The sequence below is a fragment of the Alexandromys fortis genome, unplaced genomic scaffold (assembly GCF_014885135.2).
Source record: "Alexandromys fortis isolate MF-2015 unplaced genomic scaffold, M_Fortis_MF-2015_v1.1 scaffold_74, whole genome shotgun sequence".
Lineage (NCBI taxonomy): Eukaryota > Metazoa > Chordata > Mammalia > Rodentia > Cricetidae > Alexandromys > Alexandromys fortis.
Window position 1 is genome coordinate 529,850 of NW_026068008.1, and position 17,544 is coordinate 547,393.

The following is a 17,544-nucleotide window of genomic DNA, read 5'->3' on the forward strand; positions in this document are numbered from 1 at the left end:
TGGATACCCTAACAGAACTCTTGTTTTTGTTTCTTTTTAGACAATGAAATTGTATGCTTCTTAAAAGTTCAAATAGCTGAAGCAATTAATTTACAAGATAAGAACTTAATGGCTCAACTTCAAGAAACAATGCGTTGTGTGTGCCGCTTTGACAATAGGACTTGTAGGAAGCTGCTGGCATCCATTGCTGAAGACTACAGGTACTGTTCCAACCCGGCCAGTTTATGGATCTGACTGCAAGCTGGCGCTGGTTTGTGGTGTTTCTTTGTTTTGAGGGAAGCTTCTTGTTTTAGTTGGTCTTTATTGAAGAAATGAAGCTATATGACTATCTTTACTTAGAGCTTTTTAAACAACACAATTTAGAAATGTTATTACCAACAGTTCTTGCTAATAAAGAAATGTAACTTACTTCAACTTTGCATAAAAGGAGGTAAAAATAAAAAGGGGTTGGGGAAGCAGCTCAGTAAAGTACAACCATGAGGACCTGAGTTTGGTTCTCCAGCACCAGGCAAAAGCCGGGCATTGTGGGATGTACCCGCAACTCCTTCTCAAGGGAAATGGATTCATATGAATCCTGGGAGCTTGCTGACTAGACAAGGTTGCAGACTCCAGGTAAGTAAGGGATCCTGTCTGCAAAGAAAGGGCAGGTGGGGCCACAGGATAAAGGCGCATGCCATGGAAGCTTGACAGCCTAAGTGAGATCTCCAGAACTCACACAAAGGTGGAGGAGAGAACTGACTTCACAAAAGCTGTCTGTGGGCTCTACATGCATGCTTGGCACAGTTGTACTCACACGTGTTTATAGTAATAATCTTTTAAAAGCAGGTAAATAGGTTTTCTGCCACTGTGAGGCCAGGATGACTAGGTTATGACATATAAATATATATTTTACATGTATTAGGAAAGAATCTAGAGGGCCAGAGAAGCAGATATAGTCTTAGGAATTTTGCTGCCAAGGCCTAGCCAGTATGGGGGAATGTGAGTGCTGCACATAGGCAGAATGGAAGCTCCTAGTCTTAGGGGATCTCATTACATTAACACTAAGCAAATAAGTGGTAGTGGTACCTTCTGATCTGGTGTATATAATTTGTATTTTGTTCAGCAGCCAATTTTCTGTTAACTTGTGTCTTACAAGGATGGAGACTATGTTTCCATAATAAATGAGTTTGCAGAGGACCTTGGAGACATGGGAAGTTAGGTGCCAATGATAGCTACCACAGAACCATGTATAAAGTGTTTTCTTTCTTGAGCTGGCAGTGCAGATAGTTCCCAAGATGCTTGTCTACAGCCTCTTGTGCCAACTTATAAAAATCACAGTCTATAAAGTAATTGTTTTAAAAAAGTAACACTCCTAGTTGCTGAAGAAAGCATGTAAGTACGTGCTGTATACATCTGATGATCGGTAGTACTTTTTCCCTTCAGGAAAAGAGCCCCATATATTGCTTATCTCACCCGCTGTCGACAAGGACTGCAGACCACACAGGCTCACTTGGAAAGGCTCTTGCAAAGAGTTTTGCGGGACAAAGAGGTGGCCAATCGGTATTTTACCACTGTGTGTGTACGGTTACTGCTTGAGAGCAAAGAAAAGAAGATCAGGGAGTTCATTCAAGGTAACTACTAAATGCATTCAGACAAACATCTCCTCAATCATGTGAGATGGAAGAATTGTTTTGCTTTGCTGATTTAGAGTCTTAACTTACTTAACTACCCATTTCCTTCCTCCCTTCCTTCCTTCCTTCCTCCCTCCCTTCCTCCCTTCCTTCCTTCCTTCCTTTCTGATTTTGAAGACTGGTGAGATGGCTCAGCAGTTATGAGCACTGGCTGCTCTTCCTGAGGACCAGGGTTCAATTCCCAATCCCCACATAGCAGCAGCTTATAATCATCTACAGTGCTAGTTCAGGGATCCGCTCTCTTCTAGCATATAAAGGGACCAGGCACATACACGATGCACAGACATGTGACACAGTAAAAATAATAATAATAATTAGAAAGGAGATTTTTAGTATTTGTGTGTGTGTGTGTGTGTGTGTGTGTGTGTGTGTAAAAGCCAGAAGAGGGATCCGATCTCCTGGTACTCAAGTTACAGGCAATTGTAACGTGCACCTGGATGCTGGTAACCAAACTCCCATCCTCCGGAAGAGTAGCAAGCTGCTTTTAACTGCTGAACCATCTATAGCTAAGATTTATTTTTATGACTTTTATTTATAAATTTTTGGGGGCTGGGGCATGCCTCAGCATGTGATGGAAGGATAAGATATCTTCACGGAGTTGGTTCTCTCCTTCCACTGTGTGGCTCCATGGGATCTGGAGGGTTCTCTAGAGGAACATAACTGATAGAACTATATATTTATGTGTGGGATTTATAAGAATGACTTACAGTTTGTGGTTCAGCTAGTCCAACAATAGCTGCCCATAAATGGAAGGTCCAAGAATCTGGTATTTAGTCTCAGCTAGTCTTCATTATACACCAGAATTCTGAAGAAATAGGCTGTAATTCCAGTGAAGGAATCACTTGCCAGCAAGAGTAGGGCAAGCAGGCAGAGAGCAAATGTTCCCTTTTCTTCATGTTCTTTATATAGACTGCCAGCAGAATGTGTGGCCCAGAATAAAGGTGTACAGTCACACCTCAAAAGATCCAGATTAGAAGTGATCTTTTTCTACTTCAAATGATTTAATTAAGAATAATAATAATCTTCTCACTTGGGTGTTAGTTGACTGCAGTTGTGGTCGGGTTGACGGTCAACAATCACCATCACAGGATCTGACCTGGGTCTTCTGGCTGGTAGCAATTGTCGTTATCCACTGAGCCATCTTCCAGGCCCAAGGTTTTGTGTTTTTGGGATGACTTTGGGATTGATTCTCTGAAAAGACAGGGAGAAGTTTTGGGTGAACACAGTCCAGATTTTTGGCTGAAACCCTAAATAGGCTGGAGAGTTAGTTCAACACTTTGTAAGAACCCAATGTTTTTTCAGGGGACCGAGGTTTGATTCCTAGTACCCACATGGTAGCTCACAAATGTCCATAACTCCATTTCTCTCTTTTATCCTCAGAGGATACATGTGGACACACAGACATACATGCAAACAAAGCAATCGTCAACATAGAAAAAAATAAATCTTTAAAAAATAAATAATAAAAGATTTATCAAAAAAAAAAAAAGAAAGAAAAGAGAAAGAAAGATGGAGGGAAACCTAAAAGGGTCCCAGAGCTGTGTTGAAGGAACTTTATACCACAGATGGGCAACCTGAAACTGCTGTCAGTATCAGCGTAGTCCAGATGGGGTCACCATCTAAATTCAGAGCTGTCACTTGAAGAGACTCATTCAGTGGTGGGCTGCTGCTGTTCCAGCACGCTGGAGGGAGGACCAGATCATTATCCTGCAGATGTTGGCCAGCTCTCACTGTTCACTTCACACTGCCGTCTGCTCTGTGGACATGGTACCTAACTCAGGATGGGTAGGGAAGCCACCCCTGTGTCTGCTGCTTAGCTCCTGGAGTGAAAACTAAAGGTTTGGAAGACCTCTGCTCAGAATGGGTGGGTGGCCACAGATCTTGACAACCCTGCCTGCAGGATGTGCTTCCTGCCTAGGTGCACATTATCACATGTGTTAATTCAGTACATCCAGATGCCGAAAATGCAGGCCACTCACAAAGCAGAAATCTGCAATAATGTAGAGATCAAATGGCAGCTTCACTTTTGTTTGTGGTCTGTGTGTGTGTGTGTGTGTGTGTGTGTGTGTGTGTGTGTGTGTGTTTTGTTGGGCTTTTTGTTTGATTGCTTTCTTTTTTTGGGAGATGGGACAATACAGTCTTGCTCTTTATCCCTGGCTGGCCTTGAAACCACAGAGATCATTGTGTCTCTACTGCGTATCCCGAGTCCTGGGATTTGAGTTGCGTGCTATCTGCCCGGCTCTTAACCTTTGAAACCCAATACCTATAACCTAGCACTTGGGGGCTGGAAAAGGACGATAAATTTAAGTCAGCCTTGGTTACAAGGTAAGACATTGTTGTCTCAAAGAAAAAAGAAAACTATGGGCATGGTGTTAAGATCTGTAAGCTGCTCAGGGGCCTGAGGCCGGAAGATCCCACATTCAAGGGTTTCTGGCAATATTGAGTAAATATAAGACCAGGGAGGAGAATTAGGAATTCAAAGCTAACCTGTCTCAAGATTAAAAGTGAAGGCATAGTGAGAACCTAAGTTTAGTGGTAGCAGTGACTCGGCTGTCTCCAGTGCTTCAAACACAAGCATTTAAAAGTAGTCAGCGTTGCTGGGCGATGGTGGCACACGCATTTAATCCCAGCATTCTCTGTGAGTTCGAGACCAGCCTGGTCTACAGAGCTAGTTCCAGGACAGGCTCCAAAGCCACAGAGAAACCCTGTCTCGTAAAACCAAAAAAAATAAAATAAAAGTAGTTAGCGTTGATATCACATATCTAAGTTGCATTATTTTTCTCTCAGATTGAGTATCTGTATATTAAGAATTGAAGCCAGGCGGTAGTGGTGCACGCCTTTATTCCCAGCACTCAGGAGGCAGAGGCAGGCAGAGGCTGTGAGTTCGAGGCCAACCTGGTCTAACAAGAGCTAGTTCTAGGACAGTTCCCAAAGCCACAGAGAAACCCTGTCTCGAAAAACCAAAAGAAAAGAAAGAAATAAAAAAGGAATTGAACCGGGCAGGGAGTTGGGGGAAAGATGGCTCAGTAGTAGTTAAGATCACTGATTGCTCTTCCAGACAACTTGGGTTCTTTGCCAGGACCCTCCTGGCAGCGTACAACTGTGTATAACTCTAGTTCTAGGGAACATGAAACCCTCTTCTGGCCTCTGCAGGCATCAGGTATACATGCAGGCAGAACACCCATATACATTTAAAAGAGAATTGAAGATGTTAAATTTGGATCTATGCTTTCTTTTTTCAAATTTTAACCTTTAAAAAAAATTATTTTTTTAACCAGGTGGTAGTGGTGCATGCCTTTAATCTCAGCATTCAAGAGCTAGTTCCAGGACAGGCACCAAAGATACTCAGAGAAACCCTGTCTTGGGGGGGAAAAAAAAACCCAAGAAAATATTTATTTTTTACATGCGTGCTCTGTCTTCATGTATACCTGCATGCCAGAATAGGACATCAGAGCCCATTATAGATGGTTGTGAGCCACCATATGGTTGCTGGGAATTGAACTCAGGACCTCTGGGAGAGCATCCAGTGTGCTTAAACTGCTAAGCCCTGGATTTACTTTTTTAATATTTTTGATTCAAAATCACATGTAGCCCAGGCTACCTTCAAACTCACTGTGTAGTCATGGCTATCCATGAACTATACTGATCTTTTCCCCCAACTCCAATTAAGGCAAGTGTGGACATGTCAGCTCCCTCCCTCCCCTGACAGTTTCTTGTGAAACAGTCCTAGCTGTCCTGGAACTCGCTCAGTAGACCAGACTGGCCTCGAACTGGCAGAGATCTACCTGCCTCTGTATCCTGGGTCCTGGCATTAAAAGCACGCCCTACTACCCCCTGGCCAGCATTTGTTTTTTTGTGTGTTTTTTGAGACAAGAGTCACAGTGTATCCCAGTATAACCCTCCTAACCCAGCCTTCCAGATGATGAGAATATAGCCATCTGTCACCATGACCAAATTGTATCCACACAGCTTTTTTGGTTTTTTGAGACAAGGTTTCTCTGTAGCTTTGGTGCCTGTCCTGGAACTAGCTCTTGTAGGCCAGACTGGCCTAGAACTCACAGAGATCCACCTGCCTCTGCCTCCTGAGTGCTGGGAATAAAGGCATGCGCCACCACCGCCCGGCCTCACAACTTTTAAAAAATGGTGTATATTTAAAATAAAAAACTATATTTTGTAAGAAACAAATATTTGCATATTTCTTACTTTTCTCTACTTTTAGTATTTTGTCTATAATTTCTAAAATCTCATCCACACACTTTTGACTTTAGGGTATTAGCATAATTAGTTAATTAGGATGATTTCTACAGATCACTCTCCCTTTCCATAGAGCCGTGTCCTAAGGCCACCCGTATGCCCAGTGGAGTCTTTCTGCTGTGTATAGACCGAATGCTGCAGACGTACGGCTGATGGCTGTAATGAAGTGGCCATACTGACAGAGGGAGAATTCACACCCGGCTGGATAGAATGGGAGTTTCTAGAATCCTTCATCTATCCAGAGCAGTGTGTGCTTTAAAACTTATGACCAGGGCAGGGAAGATGGCTCGGTGAATAAAGGCATTTGTCACCAAGCCTGATGAACTGAGTGTGGTTCCTGGGACTCATATGGTGGAAAAAACCAACTCCTACAAGTGGCTTCGGACCTCCACATGTGTGCTATGCCAGCTGCACGTTCTCCCCAGAAATAAGTAAATTAAAAAAAAAGATAAAAATAAAGCCAGTGTTTATTTCTAACTTTTCAATGTAGCACTGGAGATAAGGGTGATGGGAACAGAGTAGATATGTTACTTCGTGGCATGTTTTAAAGACGACTGTTTCCCTTGGAGACTTTCAGAAACTTACTGCCGCTGACGATAAAACTGCTCAAGTGGAGGACTTTCTGCAGTTTCTGTATGGTGCGATGGCTCAGGATGTCATATGGCAGAACGCCAGTGAGGAGCAGCTGCAGGATGCCCAGCTGGCCATCGAGCGCAGTGTGATGAATCGGATCTTCAAGCTTGCTTTCTACCCTAACCAGGACGGGGACATTCTCCGTGACCAGTGAGTGCATCTGTGTGGAGTTGTAAAGGGAGATGTATCAGTTACCATTTCCACTCATCAGCTGTGCAGTCAGCGTGCACGAGAACACCGTGTTGGCAGGGTTGTGCATAGTAGGAAGAGAGTAGTATGACCTTGTGTGGTTTCTGAAAGGCTCTGCTGTGTATCTGCCTCAGATGGTGTTCTGGGTCTGCTCTGAGGGGTAAATTCTTGCTAGTTGTTTCACTTGGCCCCAGCATCCTTCCTTAGGAAACCATTTCCTTCCCAGCAAAAACTGCTCGTGTTCACACCTTTAATAGTCTGTGGTTGTTGTTTGCTATTTGTTTGAGTCATGGTTTCTTTTCTTTTTCAAAGATTTTTATTTTACATTGTTGAAATAAGAGCGGAGGGGCTGCGTCCCAAGCACCCTGGCCGCCAGCTAGCTCATGCCCGAAATAACAACACACAAATTGTATTCTTTTAAACACTGCTTGGCCCGGCTAGTTCCAGCTTCTTATTGGCTAGCTCTTACATATTGTTCTAACCCATTTCTAATAATGTGTGTAAGCACCCCAAGGTGCGCTTACCGGGAAGATTCTAACCTACGTCCATCCTGGGTCTGAGCTTAATGCATCTGCCTCAGAGCGCAGAGCTATCGCGTCTACCTGGGAGAGCTGAGCATGGCGTCTCTGCTCCAGAGAGCAGAGCTGTCGGGTCTCTCTGGGAGCAGAGCAGAGTCTTACCTCACTTCCTCTTCCTCCTGTTTACTCCTCTCACCTATGTTTTAACCTATCAGGGCAAGCAGTTTCTTTATTGCTTAACCAATGAAATCAACAGATTGATATATGACACTCCCACATCATTACATGTAGTTTGGTCTGCATGTGCACCATGTGCGTGTCTGGTGCCCTCACAGTCCAGAAGGGGGCTTCAGATCCTCTAGAACTAGAGTTACAGATGGCTGTGACCTGCGTATTTTCAGTTCCTCATTCACACCCCCCTCACTGCTAGTCTGTAATTAGGGCCTTGTGCATGCTACGCAAGCACTCTTCTCTGTGTGGGGAGGCTGGGAAAAGGTCAACTTGTGTCTTTTTCAGTTGCTCTTGGTCTATTTCTAAGACAAGGTGTCTGCTGAACATAGGGCTCAAGAGTTCAGCTAACCTGGCTGGCCACCAATCTCCTGGAATCTTCCTGTCTCCACCATTGTAGCTCTGAGGCTAGAGGGACGCACGGGGAGGCCAGGAGTCTGAACCTAGGCCTTCAGTTTCCTTTTCATTTCTCCCACTCTTCCCCCGTTCATTACCACATGCTCTCTTCCCTGCTGGGCTGTCCATCATAAGAGTGGGAAATACACTCTTATGCCGTAAGCCCAGCACTGGACAGCTTAGGCAAGAGGTTTATCTCAAGGCCAGCACAGCATCAAGAACATATATAAATGTGTGCTTAATATATATTTATTGAGAATTAATATTAATATTTGAATATCAACACGCATCCACAATTGTATGATATATGACTTATACCTCAATAAAGCTGTTTTTATTTTATTTTTATTTTCGAGACAGGGTTTCTCCGTAGCTTTTTTTGGTTCCTGTCCTGGAACTAGCTCTTGTAGACCAGGTTGGCCTCGAACTCACCGAGATCCACCTGTCTCTGCCTCCCGAGTGCTGGGATTAAAGGCGTGCGCCACCACCGCCCGGCAATAAAGCTGTTTTTAAAAATTATCTTGTGGGCAAGGGATGTAGCTCTGTGGTAAGTTACAAAAGCCCTGGGTTTGATCTCAGTGTTACACTAAGTGGAAAAGAAAGCAGAGCTGGGTAAGGGAAGTCCTGCAATCAGCCTTGGGAAGGCCAAGGAGCACACAGTCCACAGTGAGACCTGCCTTAAAAAAAGGCATGGTCTGCCAGGGGCTGAGATGAAGAGCACCAGAAGGCAGAGAGTCCCTCAGTCTAATGCTCTCCCAACTGAACTGTGGGGCCATTCCTTCTGTTTTCCTGACTGCTACTTCACAATCTGGTTTCTGCCCCCAAGCATACTGACATCACCATGTTTTCCAGCAATGACTTAGGTTCCCAGGGACCCTCAGAAGTCCGTGTGGTAGGGTTTCAAGGAAGGCTATTAGTAGTTTTTGGTTTTTGCAGGTTTTTGTATGTGTGCGTATGTTCACACATTGGGTTTTATGTTTGCTCTACCACTGAGTCACACTCAACCCTACAGACATGTTTGAGAATATACCTCTCTGTGAAGTGGGCGTTAGGATTATTCCAGCCTCCCCAGCCATGTGCTTTTGGCCTCGGGTGCTTGCTCACCCTGAGCCCCTTTCCTCTTTGAGCACCTGTTTGCGAATCAGGCATGGGATACGGAGTTGGGATGTTGTTGCTATGTGTACCACAGAGAGTTTATTTTTACCCATTGCCTCATCCGTTCCTGCAGATTTTACAGACTGTAAGATCCAGAAAGGATCAGAAGCCAGAAGGCTGGATTTAGCCCCTGCTGCAGAGGCAGATCTTTTACTTTTAAAACCTTAATATGGTTTTCGAAATGAAGGCAGGCAGGTAGTGAAGTCCTGTCTCCACCTGTGAGCTGTGGTCTTTGCTATGACCCCTCCTACTTGTTACTTCCTTCTGTTTTCTTACTTCCTTTTTTTGAACAGTATTCAAGCTCAGTCCTTTTCCTCTGCCTGGGATGCTGACTTCCTCCATACTCCCATACCCTGGGATGCTGACTTCCTCCATACTCCCATACCCTGGGATGCTGACTTCCTCCATACTCCCATACCCTGGGATGCTGGCTTTCTCCGTACTCCACCATCCTCCGTACTCCCGCATCCTCCATACTCCACCATCCTCCGTACTCCCGCATCCTCCATACTCCACCATCCTCCATACTCCCACATCCTCCGTACTCCACCATCCTCCGCACTCCACCATCCTCCGCACTCCACCATCCTCCGTACTCCCACAGCCTCCGTACTCCACCATCCTCCGTACTCCACCATCCTCCATACTCCACCATCCTCCGCACTCCACCATCCTCCATACTCCCACATCCTCCGTACTCCACCATCCTCCGTACTCCACCATCCTCCGTACTCCACCATCCTCCGTACTCCACCATCCTCCGCACTCCACCATCCTCTCAGCTCACTCAGCATTTCTTTATTTCTCTTTTTAAAACATTTTAACAATTTTTGCTTATATTTATATGTATATGTCTGTGTAAGCATGTACATGTGTGTGTGAGGGGCCGTGCCCTGAAGGCAGCTAGACTTAGAGGCAATGTGAGCTGCCTGACCTGGGCACTGAGAGCAGAACTTCGGTTCTCTGGAGTGCTTTATTGCTGAGCCATCTCTCCAGCCCCTCAGCATTTCTAAGTGGTTTTTTGTTTGTTTGTTTGTTTGTTTTTGTTGTTGTTGTTGTTGTTTTTGGCTTTTCAAGACAGGGTTTCTCTGTGTAGCCCTGGCTGTCCTGAAACTTGCTCTGTAGACCAAGCTGGCCTCAAACTCACTGAGATCTGCCTACCTCTTCCTCCCAAGTGCTGTGATTAAAGGTGTGCACCACCATGCCCAGCTCTAAGTGAATCTTTTTTTGTTTTTTTTTTTTTGTTTTGTTTTGTTTTTATTGAGCCATTTTTCTCTGGCCATCACCCTGAAAGCACCCAATCTTGTCTACTTGAATCTTAAGTAGACATAGTCTTGCTCTGTAGTCCAAGCTGGCTGTGTCTTCCTAATCCCTCCCTTAACCTATGGCTGCAATTACAGGTTTCCATTGCCTTTCTTGGCGTATATAATCTGACCTTGTTCTTGTTTTTGGGGACAGTTTTCTACATAGTCAGACTAGCCTCTAACTTACCTTGTAGCACATGCCAAGCTAGGAGGAGCCTTTTTAAATAAAGTATACTTAGGACTAAGAGAGCCTCAGCCATAATGTAACTGTATCTAGAGGTGAGTAAGATACTTTGTTTTGATAAATACAAGTGTAACTGTTTGCATGCTCTGTTTCCAGAAATGTGCATTTATGTGTGAATTCTGGGTACTTTTCAGGGTTCTGCATGAACACATCCAGAGACTGTCAAAAGTGGTGACTGCCAACCACAGAGCCCTGCAGATTCCAGAGGTAACAGGGGCTTGTGTGCAGTGCGGATGGTGGGCAGAGGGCCTCCACTGGAGCAAGGCCTAAGCACCCCACAGTAGAGAACACCACTTCCCGGTGCTCTTCCATTTGACTGTCACTGTTCTGAGGGTCCTTCCGGGACTTAGTGAAGAGCAGGAAGAACCCACAGGAGGGTTCCCTTCAGTGGCTCTCTTCCTTGGCAGGCATGTGCTGTCCCTGCACACCTTCTGCCAGATAAGAACTGTTCCTGAAAAAATGCTCAGGTCTGCATGGCCTCAGAACAGCTGCTCAGATGAGCTCTCCTGCGCTTTCTCCTGAGGAGGCTGCAGGGTGTCAACTGCTTGAGGCTTCTGGTTGTGAAAACTTCCTTACAGTGAAGCCGGGCATGGTGGTTCACACTTTTAATCCCAGCACTCAGGAGGCAGAGACAGGAGGATCTCTATGAGTTTAAAGCCAGCCTGGTCTACAGAGCAAGTTCCAGGACAGCCAGGGCTACACAGAGAAACCCTGTCTTGAAAAACAAAACAAAAACAGAAATTCCTTATAATGAAACACAAAGTCTATGAAGTTTTACATTATCTTTGGTGTGGGTTTTTTGTTGTCTTGCTTATTTATTTATTTGTTATATTATTTATTTGAGATAGGTTCTTGTTATTGTGGTTGTTTTCCGAGACAGGGTCTCACTATGTTGACCAGGCTGTCCTTGAACTCACAGAGATCCACTTGCTTCTGCCTCCCAAGTAGTAACAGGTTCTTACGTATTCCAATCTGGCTTCAAGCCTGCTGTGTTGCTGAGGCTGGCCTTAGACTCCTGATCCTCCTGCCTTGATCCCCCAAGTGCTGGCTTCACAAGTTTCTGCCACCATCCTGGGCTTCAAGTTAGTTTTTTTTACCTAGAACCGCTGCAGCAAATATTCATAATGATGTTTACATTGCCTTCTGCTGACTTGTCTGTGCTTCTGGAAAGTCTCATCCTAGTTTTGTCAGAAACACGGGACAGTTCTGAGCTCCAGGTTCTGTGTATACCATCTCTGTCCCAATGTCCAGGCTCTGTGTATACTGTCTCTGTCCCAATATCCAGGCTCTGTGTATATTATCTCTGTCCCAATATCCAGGCTCTGTGTATACCGTCTCTGTCCCAATGTCCAGGCTCTGTGGTGTACCGTCTCTGTCCTCATGTCCAGGCTCTGTGTATACCGTCTCTGTCCTGATGTCCAGGCTCTGTGGTGTACCATCTCTGTCCGGATGTCTTGGGTGGGAGAGAAGAACAGTCCCTTGTCCTCAGCTTGATGGGGCAGGCACCGTGGCTGCAGTGCAGGTTGCTGTTGGATTTGTGATCTGTATGTTGTCTACCATCTGGCTTAGGTTTATCTTCGTGAGGCCCCGTGGCCATCAGCACAGTCAGAGATCAGGACAATAAGTGCTTACAAGACTCCGCGGGACAAAGTGCAGTGCATCCTGAGGATGTGCTCCACCATCATGAACCTCCTCAGTCTGGCCAACGAGGACTCTGTCCCTGGGGCAGATGACTTTGTCCCTGTGCTGGTGTTCGTGCTGATAAAGGTGGGTCTCTTGATAGTGTCTGATAGTTCATGTGGCCTCCTGAGCAGGGTCATAGATAGGTTCAAATCCCTTGAAGGTGCTTATTTCCAGTGTAGGATCATTGTCCAGATGGTGGCGTGGCATCCTGTCACAGGTGCTGAGATGGCTCTGACTGCAGCCCAGGAGTAATGGGCTCTTTCTTATTTTCCACCTGTCTAGGCCAACCCGCCCTGCCTGCTGTCCACTGTGCAGTACATCAGCAGCTTCTACGCCAGCTGTCTGTCTGGAGAGGAGTCCTACTGGTGGATGCAGTTCACAGCCGCCGTGGAGTTTATTAAAACCATCGATGACAGGAAGTGACCAAGACCAGGTCCACCAAGGCATCGGACTGTTGCCAGGAAACAGATCTCTAAGACAGTGTGAAGATTGTTTTGTCTAATATGTACAGCTTCCAGACGTTTCCACTGGCTCTTCCCAAGCAGATTAACAAGCTAACACGCTGGTTCTCTCTCCTTTCAACCTTCCTGAGTTGCGTATTTTATTTCTTGTCCCCAAGTAGAGAGTAGTACTGCAAAAGGGACCATGTTTTTTCCAGGTGTTTTAAAATATTAAAAAAAAAAAAAAAAAAAAACCCAGAATCTTTTAGGAAACGTCCAGATCTCCTTTCATGGGTCCCTATTTGTCCCTTTCATTTTAGAAAGAACAGTGTGTGTCTTGTAAGACCCTGTCTCACAGCATTGGAGCAGGAGGCCAGCTGCACTGAGGGTTTCAGGAGTGTACGCTACAGCCCTTCCCATAGATACACTCTCCTGAGTCGAAAGTGAAGAAGGAAATGTAAATATAATATATATTTATATTTGATGTAATATGGGCATCTTCAGACTCTAATAAACAAGGACAGTTGCTGAGAGTAGGCTGTGATATTCCCTCTTGTGAAATGGTTTCCTTGACAAAATTTAAGCTGAGCTTAAAAGCAAAACCAGAAATATTTATTAGTGTGTAATAGTTCATTACTCTCCATGTGTGGAGTTTGCTGGGGAAGTCATGTAGGCATGTGCCACCGTGGACATGTGTTGAGCCTGCACACCAGGACAGACCCTGTCATGCATTACATAGGACGAGCAGTTCATGGCCAGGTGTGCCATGCCCTTTGCCCCTACACACTTGAGTAGAAGCCACAGACAGGGTCCCTTTCAGACCCTTAATTGTCATCTGTTTTTGATGATTATTCACATTGAATGCACAGACCAGGAATTCAGTGAATGTCATTTTTTAAAACTAATTTGTATCGTCTGCTCTACTGATCCAGGTTTTACTAGTGTTAAACTATTTTGATCAGCCACACTATTCTTATGTGAAAAAAAAAATCTATTTTGGCAGGTTTCTGTGCCTTTATTGCCCTCTTCTGGAAAAAAAAAAAGTGTTTCCGTAGTTTGGTTTGCATTGTACATCAGCAGTTAATCAGAATGGGCTTTGGTGCTGGAGAAGCTGGCCGAGGACCCACACCAAAGCCTCAAGCACAAGTCTTGTACATAGGCCGTCACTGGCTGGTTCCACCTTGTGTGTTCCTGACTGTGATCAGCTGTTCTGAAAAATGCCGCGATCCCACACTGTCATGTCCCTTGTTGCTGGCAGCAGTGCAGGCATCTTGTAAGGGACCTGTGCCACAGACACGAGCAGATGGGTAGAGAACTCGGCCACACTGTGCCAAAGGAAGCTGGGCTTCTTCATGTTTTCACCTCTTCCCGCCCCTGAAAACCCCATAGGAATTTACACAGGAATGTGGGTGTGCTGTCTGCCTTTAGGGGGGATCAAAACGAGAGCCACAAAATATACTTTCAAATGTTGGGTCAGGAAAGCCATGTTCTTCGTGGGCTGTCATTGTCAACCTCACCTTGGTGTCAGACGATCCATCCCATCATACGTACATTGCAAGCCAAGCTATGGCATGGTTCGGCGATGAGGTGGGGTCTGACATCTGCTTCAGCATTGGATGTTAAGTCAACAGAAGATTTTTGAATAGTTAAAATTCATTGTTAATGGGACTTAACTTGTAAATCAATGAGAGATTTCTCTCTCTCTATGTGTAATGGTAGCTAAACATATTCCATGTTACCACTGTGGAAATAAACATGAAGATGTGGATGTTGCAGCAGAGCTCTTTTCTGTGGAGTGAAGGTGGCGGTTTGAGGTGTAGAGCCACATACTACCCAGGCAAGTGGTGAGGTAGAATTTGGTTTTAGTAATGCCTCTGGACTTGGGGGTCAAAGGCAGCACTGCCCCGGGGGCAGACAACCCCCCTAAAACCCAGCAGGAGCCAGTAGGACTCTAGCATCCACCATCACTGCTTTCAGTCAGGCTGGAATTCTTTTCTTCCTCCCAGATTTATTGATTTTATTTTATGTGTCTGGGTGTTTGCCTGTCTGACTGTGTACCATGTTTATGCAGTGCCCATGGAGTCCAGAGGAGGGCACCAGGTGCCCTGGAACTGGAGTTGCCGATAGTGGCAAACTGCCTTGTGGGTGCTGGGACTGGTGCCTGCGTCCTCTGGAAGAGCAGCCAGTGTTCTTAGCTGCTGAGCTGTGGCTTCAGCCCATGAGAGAGTTCTTGAAGTATTGATTTCTCAATTTAGCCAGTATTGACCCTGGCAATGGTAGCATGTGAGACTGAAGGGCACTCGGTTTGTGTGTTCTGGAAAATGGAGTCGTTGGTCCTCGGGATTCCTGCTGTGCTCGTAGCGCTTTTCCGCATGAAGGCTGAAGTGTGCAAGGCACCTTGGGAAATGTTTGGGCACCCGAGATTATTATATAGAATTTACAAAATTGATGACTATTAAATGCGGAGGCAGTGGCTCAGCTCCTGACAGTTCTGTAGATTAAGGGAAAGAAAAATCCGTTTATGTTTTCAGTTAACATTCTGTTTTTAGTGTAATAGAAATAGATTATAGACCATCTTTCCTTAGAAACTTAATTTTTTTTTTAATTTGACTATTTTATGTGCTTTGATGTTTGGCCTGCGTGTGTATCTGTGTGTGGATGTCGGATCCCCTGGAACAAGAGTCACAGACAGTTGTGAGCTGCCATATGGGTGCTGGGGATTGAACCCAAGTCCTCTGAAGAGCAGTCAAGGCTTTTAACTGCTGAGCTAACACTCCAGCCCCTAAACTTTTTTTAAACTAGGAAACATCTTGGCTTTTTCTTTCTACCTTAGGTAAAATCTTGAGCACAGTAATTAATTGCTGGTCTTGGGTGTTTGGGGTTGGAAGTAGATATACTGCATGGTCGTCCCCTACTGTTGTGTCCTAAGCATCTTCATTGAAATTGGACTTTGTGAACTCTCATTCCTGTAGTGTTTAAGCAAAGACGCAAGTACCAGTCCAACAAGAGGGTGTGTTCCAGCCTAAGAACGGCGTTCCCCGCACGCTGAGCCAGGCACCAGCTGCAGGTACTTCTGTTGTTGCCTCTGCACTAAATAAAGGCCAACTAGAGGGAAGGAAGGCACACACCCATCAGATGAGTTAGAGGACTGCATAGGCAGATGTGCTTCCTGAAGGAGAGTGCACTCCTCCTTCTCGGAGACCTACTGCTTATTCTGTGTTTGCTGTGACTGGGGAGGCAGATCGGGAACCTTTTTTGTTTGTTTGTTTGTTTGTTTGATTTGCTTTTTCAAAACAGGGTTTTATCTCTGTTCCTCTGGAGCCTGTCCTGAACTGTTTTTTTTTTCTTTTTTAAATTTATTTATTAAAGATTTCTGCCTCCTCCCCGCCACTGCCTCCCATTTTCCTCTCCCTCCCCCCGAACAAGTCTCCCTCCCCTGATCAAGACCCCCTCCTCATCAGCCCAAAGAGCAATCAGGGTTCCCTGACCTGTGGGAAGTCCGAGGACCACCCACCTCAATCCAGGTCTAGTAAGGTGAGCATCCAAACTGCCTAGGCTCCCACAAAGCCAGTACGTGCAATAGGATCAAAAACCCATTGCCATTGTTCTTGAGTTCTCAGTAGTCCTCATTGTCCACTATGTTCAGCAAGTCCGGTTTTATCCCATGCTTTTTCAGACCTGGGCCAGCTGGCCTTGGTGAGTTCCCGATAGTTTGCATACAAATGGTGGAAATAGAAAACACTATCCTGAGTGAGGTAAGCCAGACCCAAAAAGAGGAACATGGGATGTACTCACTCATATTTGGTTTCTAGCCATAAATAAAGGACATTGAGCCCATGATTCGCGATCCTAGAGAAGCTAAATAAGAAGGTGAACCCAAAGAAAAACATATAGGCATCCTCCTGAATATTAACCTTCATCAGGCAATGAAAGGAGACAGAGACAGAGACCCACATTGGAGCACCGGACTGAAATCTCAAGGTCCCAATCAGGAGCACGAGCAAGGAACTCAGGACCGCAAGGGGTGCACCCACACACTGAGACAATGGGATGTTCTATCTGGAACTGCTTTGTAGACCAGACTGGCCTTGAACTCACAGAGATCCGCCACCTCTGCCTCCCTAGTGCTGGGGTTAAAGGAATGCACCACCAGCACCTGGCAGGAACCGTTTTCTTGAAGTGGACTGTTGGAAATCTGAATGCCAAGTGCCTGAGAGGTGTGGCTCACACCTCTGATCCTGGCCATGGAGACTGAGCAGGGCTGCAGAGCAAGTCAATAAAAACCAAAAATACTTGATCTTTGCCAGGTTGATGTTGGTGAGTGCTCCAAGAGCAGGTGGCTGGGAGTAGCTTTTTTCTGGGGAGAACCCTTGGACAAATGGAGGTACGGCCTCCTGTGGTAGGAGGAGCAGAGCTGAGCAGGGTGGGCTTAGGGGAGGAAGGATTGCCATCTGAGCTGTGGACACGCCTGCCTCAGCCTCTGGTTCTGTGCATCACTGCTCATGAAGCTCCGCTGGCTTTCCTCCAGCGAGCATCTCTGGGAGCCTGTATTCATGGGCCTGCAGTCATCCTGCCTTCCAGTCCGTCTGTGAACCCAGTGGTGTGAACAGAGATGGTGTTCTCCTCCACTGCTGTGTGCTGTGTTCCGTGTTCTTCACTGCGTGTGCTCTGTGTTCCATGTTCTTCACTGCGTGTGCTCTATGCTCTGTGTTCCGTGTTCTTCACTGCGTGTGCTCTGTGTTCCATGTTCTTCACTGCGTGTGCTCTGTGTTCCGTGTTCTTCACTGCGTGTGCTCTGTGTTCCATGTTCTTCACTGCGTGTGCTCTGTG

At 45.7% G+C, this 17,544-nt stretch overlaps 1 protein-coding gene across 9 annotated transcripts in view; it reads left to right on the plus strand.

Annotated features, from left to right (window-relative positions):
• Gapvd1 (GTPase activating protein and VPS9 domains 1) overlaps positions 1–14,482 on the plus strand; it is an 89,600-nt gene extending 75,118 nt beyond the window's left edge. For all 9 annotated transcript variants that reach the window (XM_050161668.1, XM_050161665.1, XM_050161667.1 and 6 more), the window contains 6 exons: positions 41–200; positions 1,423–1,610; positions 6,494–6,707; positions 10,726–10,798; positions 12,161–12,358; positions 12,557–14,482. In XM_050161668.1, coding sequence (XP_050017625.1) covers positions 41–200; positions 1,423–1,610; positions 6,494–6,707; positions 10,726–10,798; positions 12,161–12,358; positions 12,557–12,697 — 974 coding nt within the window. In that variant the 3' untranslated portion in view covers positions 12,698–14,482. The remainder of the gene's footprint in view (positions 1–40; positions 201–1,422; positions 1,611–6,493; positions 6,708–10,725; positions 10,799–12,160; positions 12,359–12,556) is intronic.
• The last annotated feature ends 3,062 nt before the right edge of the window (positions 14,483–17,544 follow it).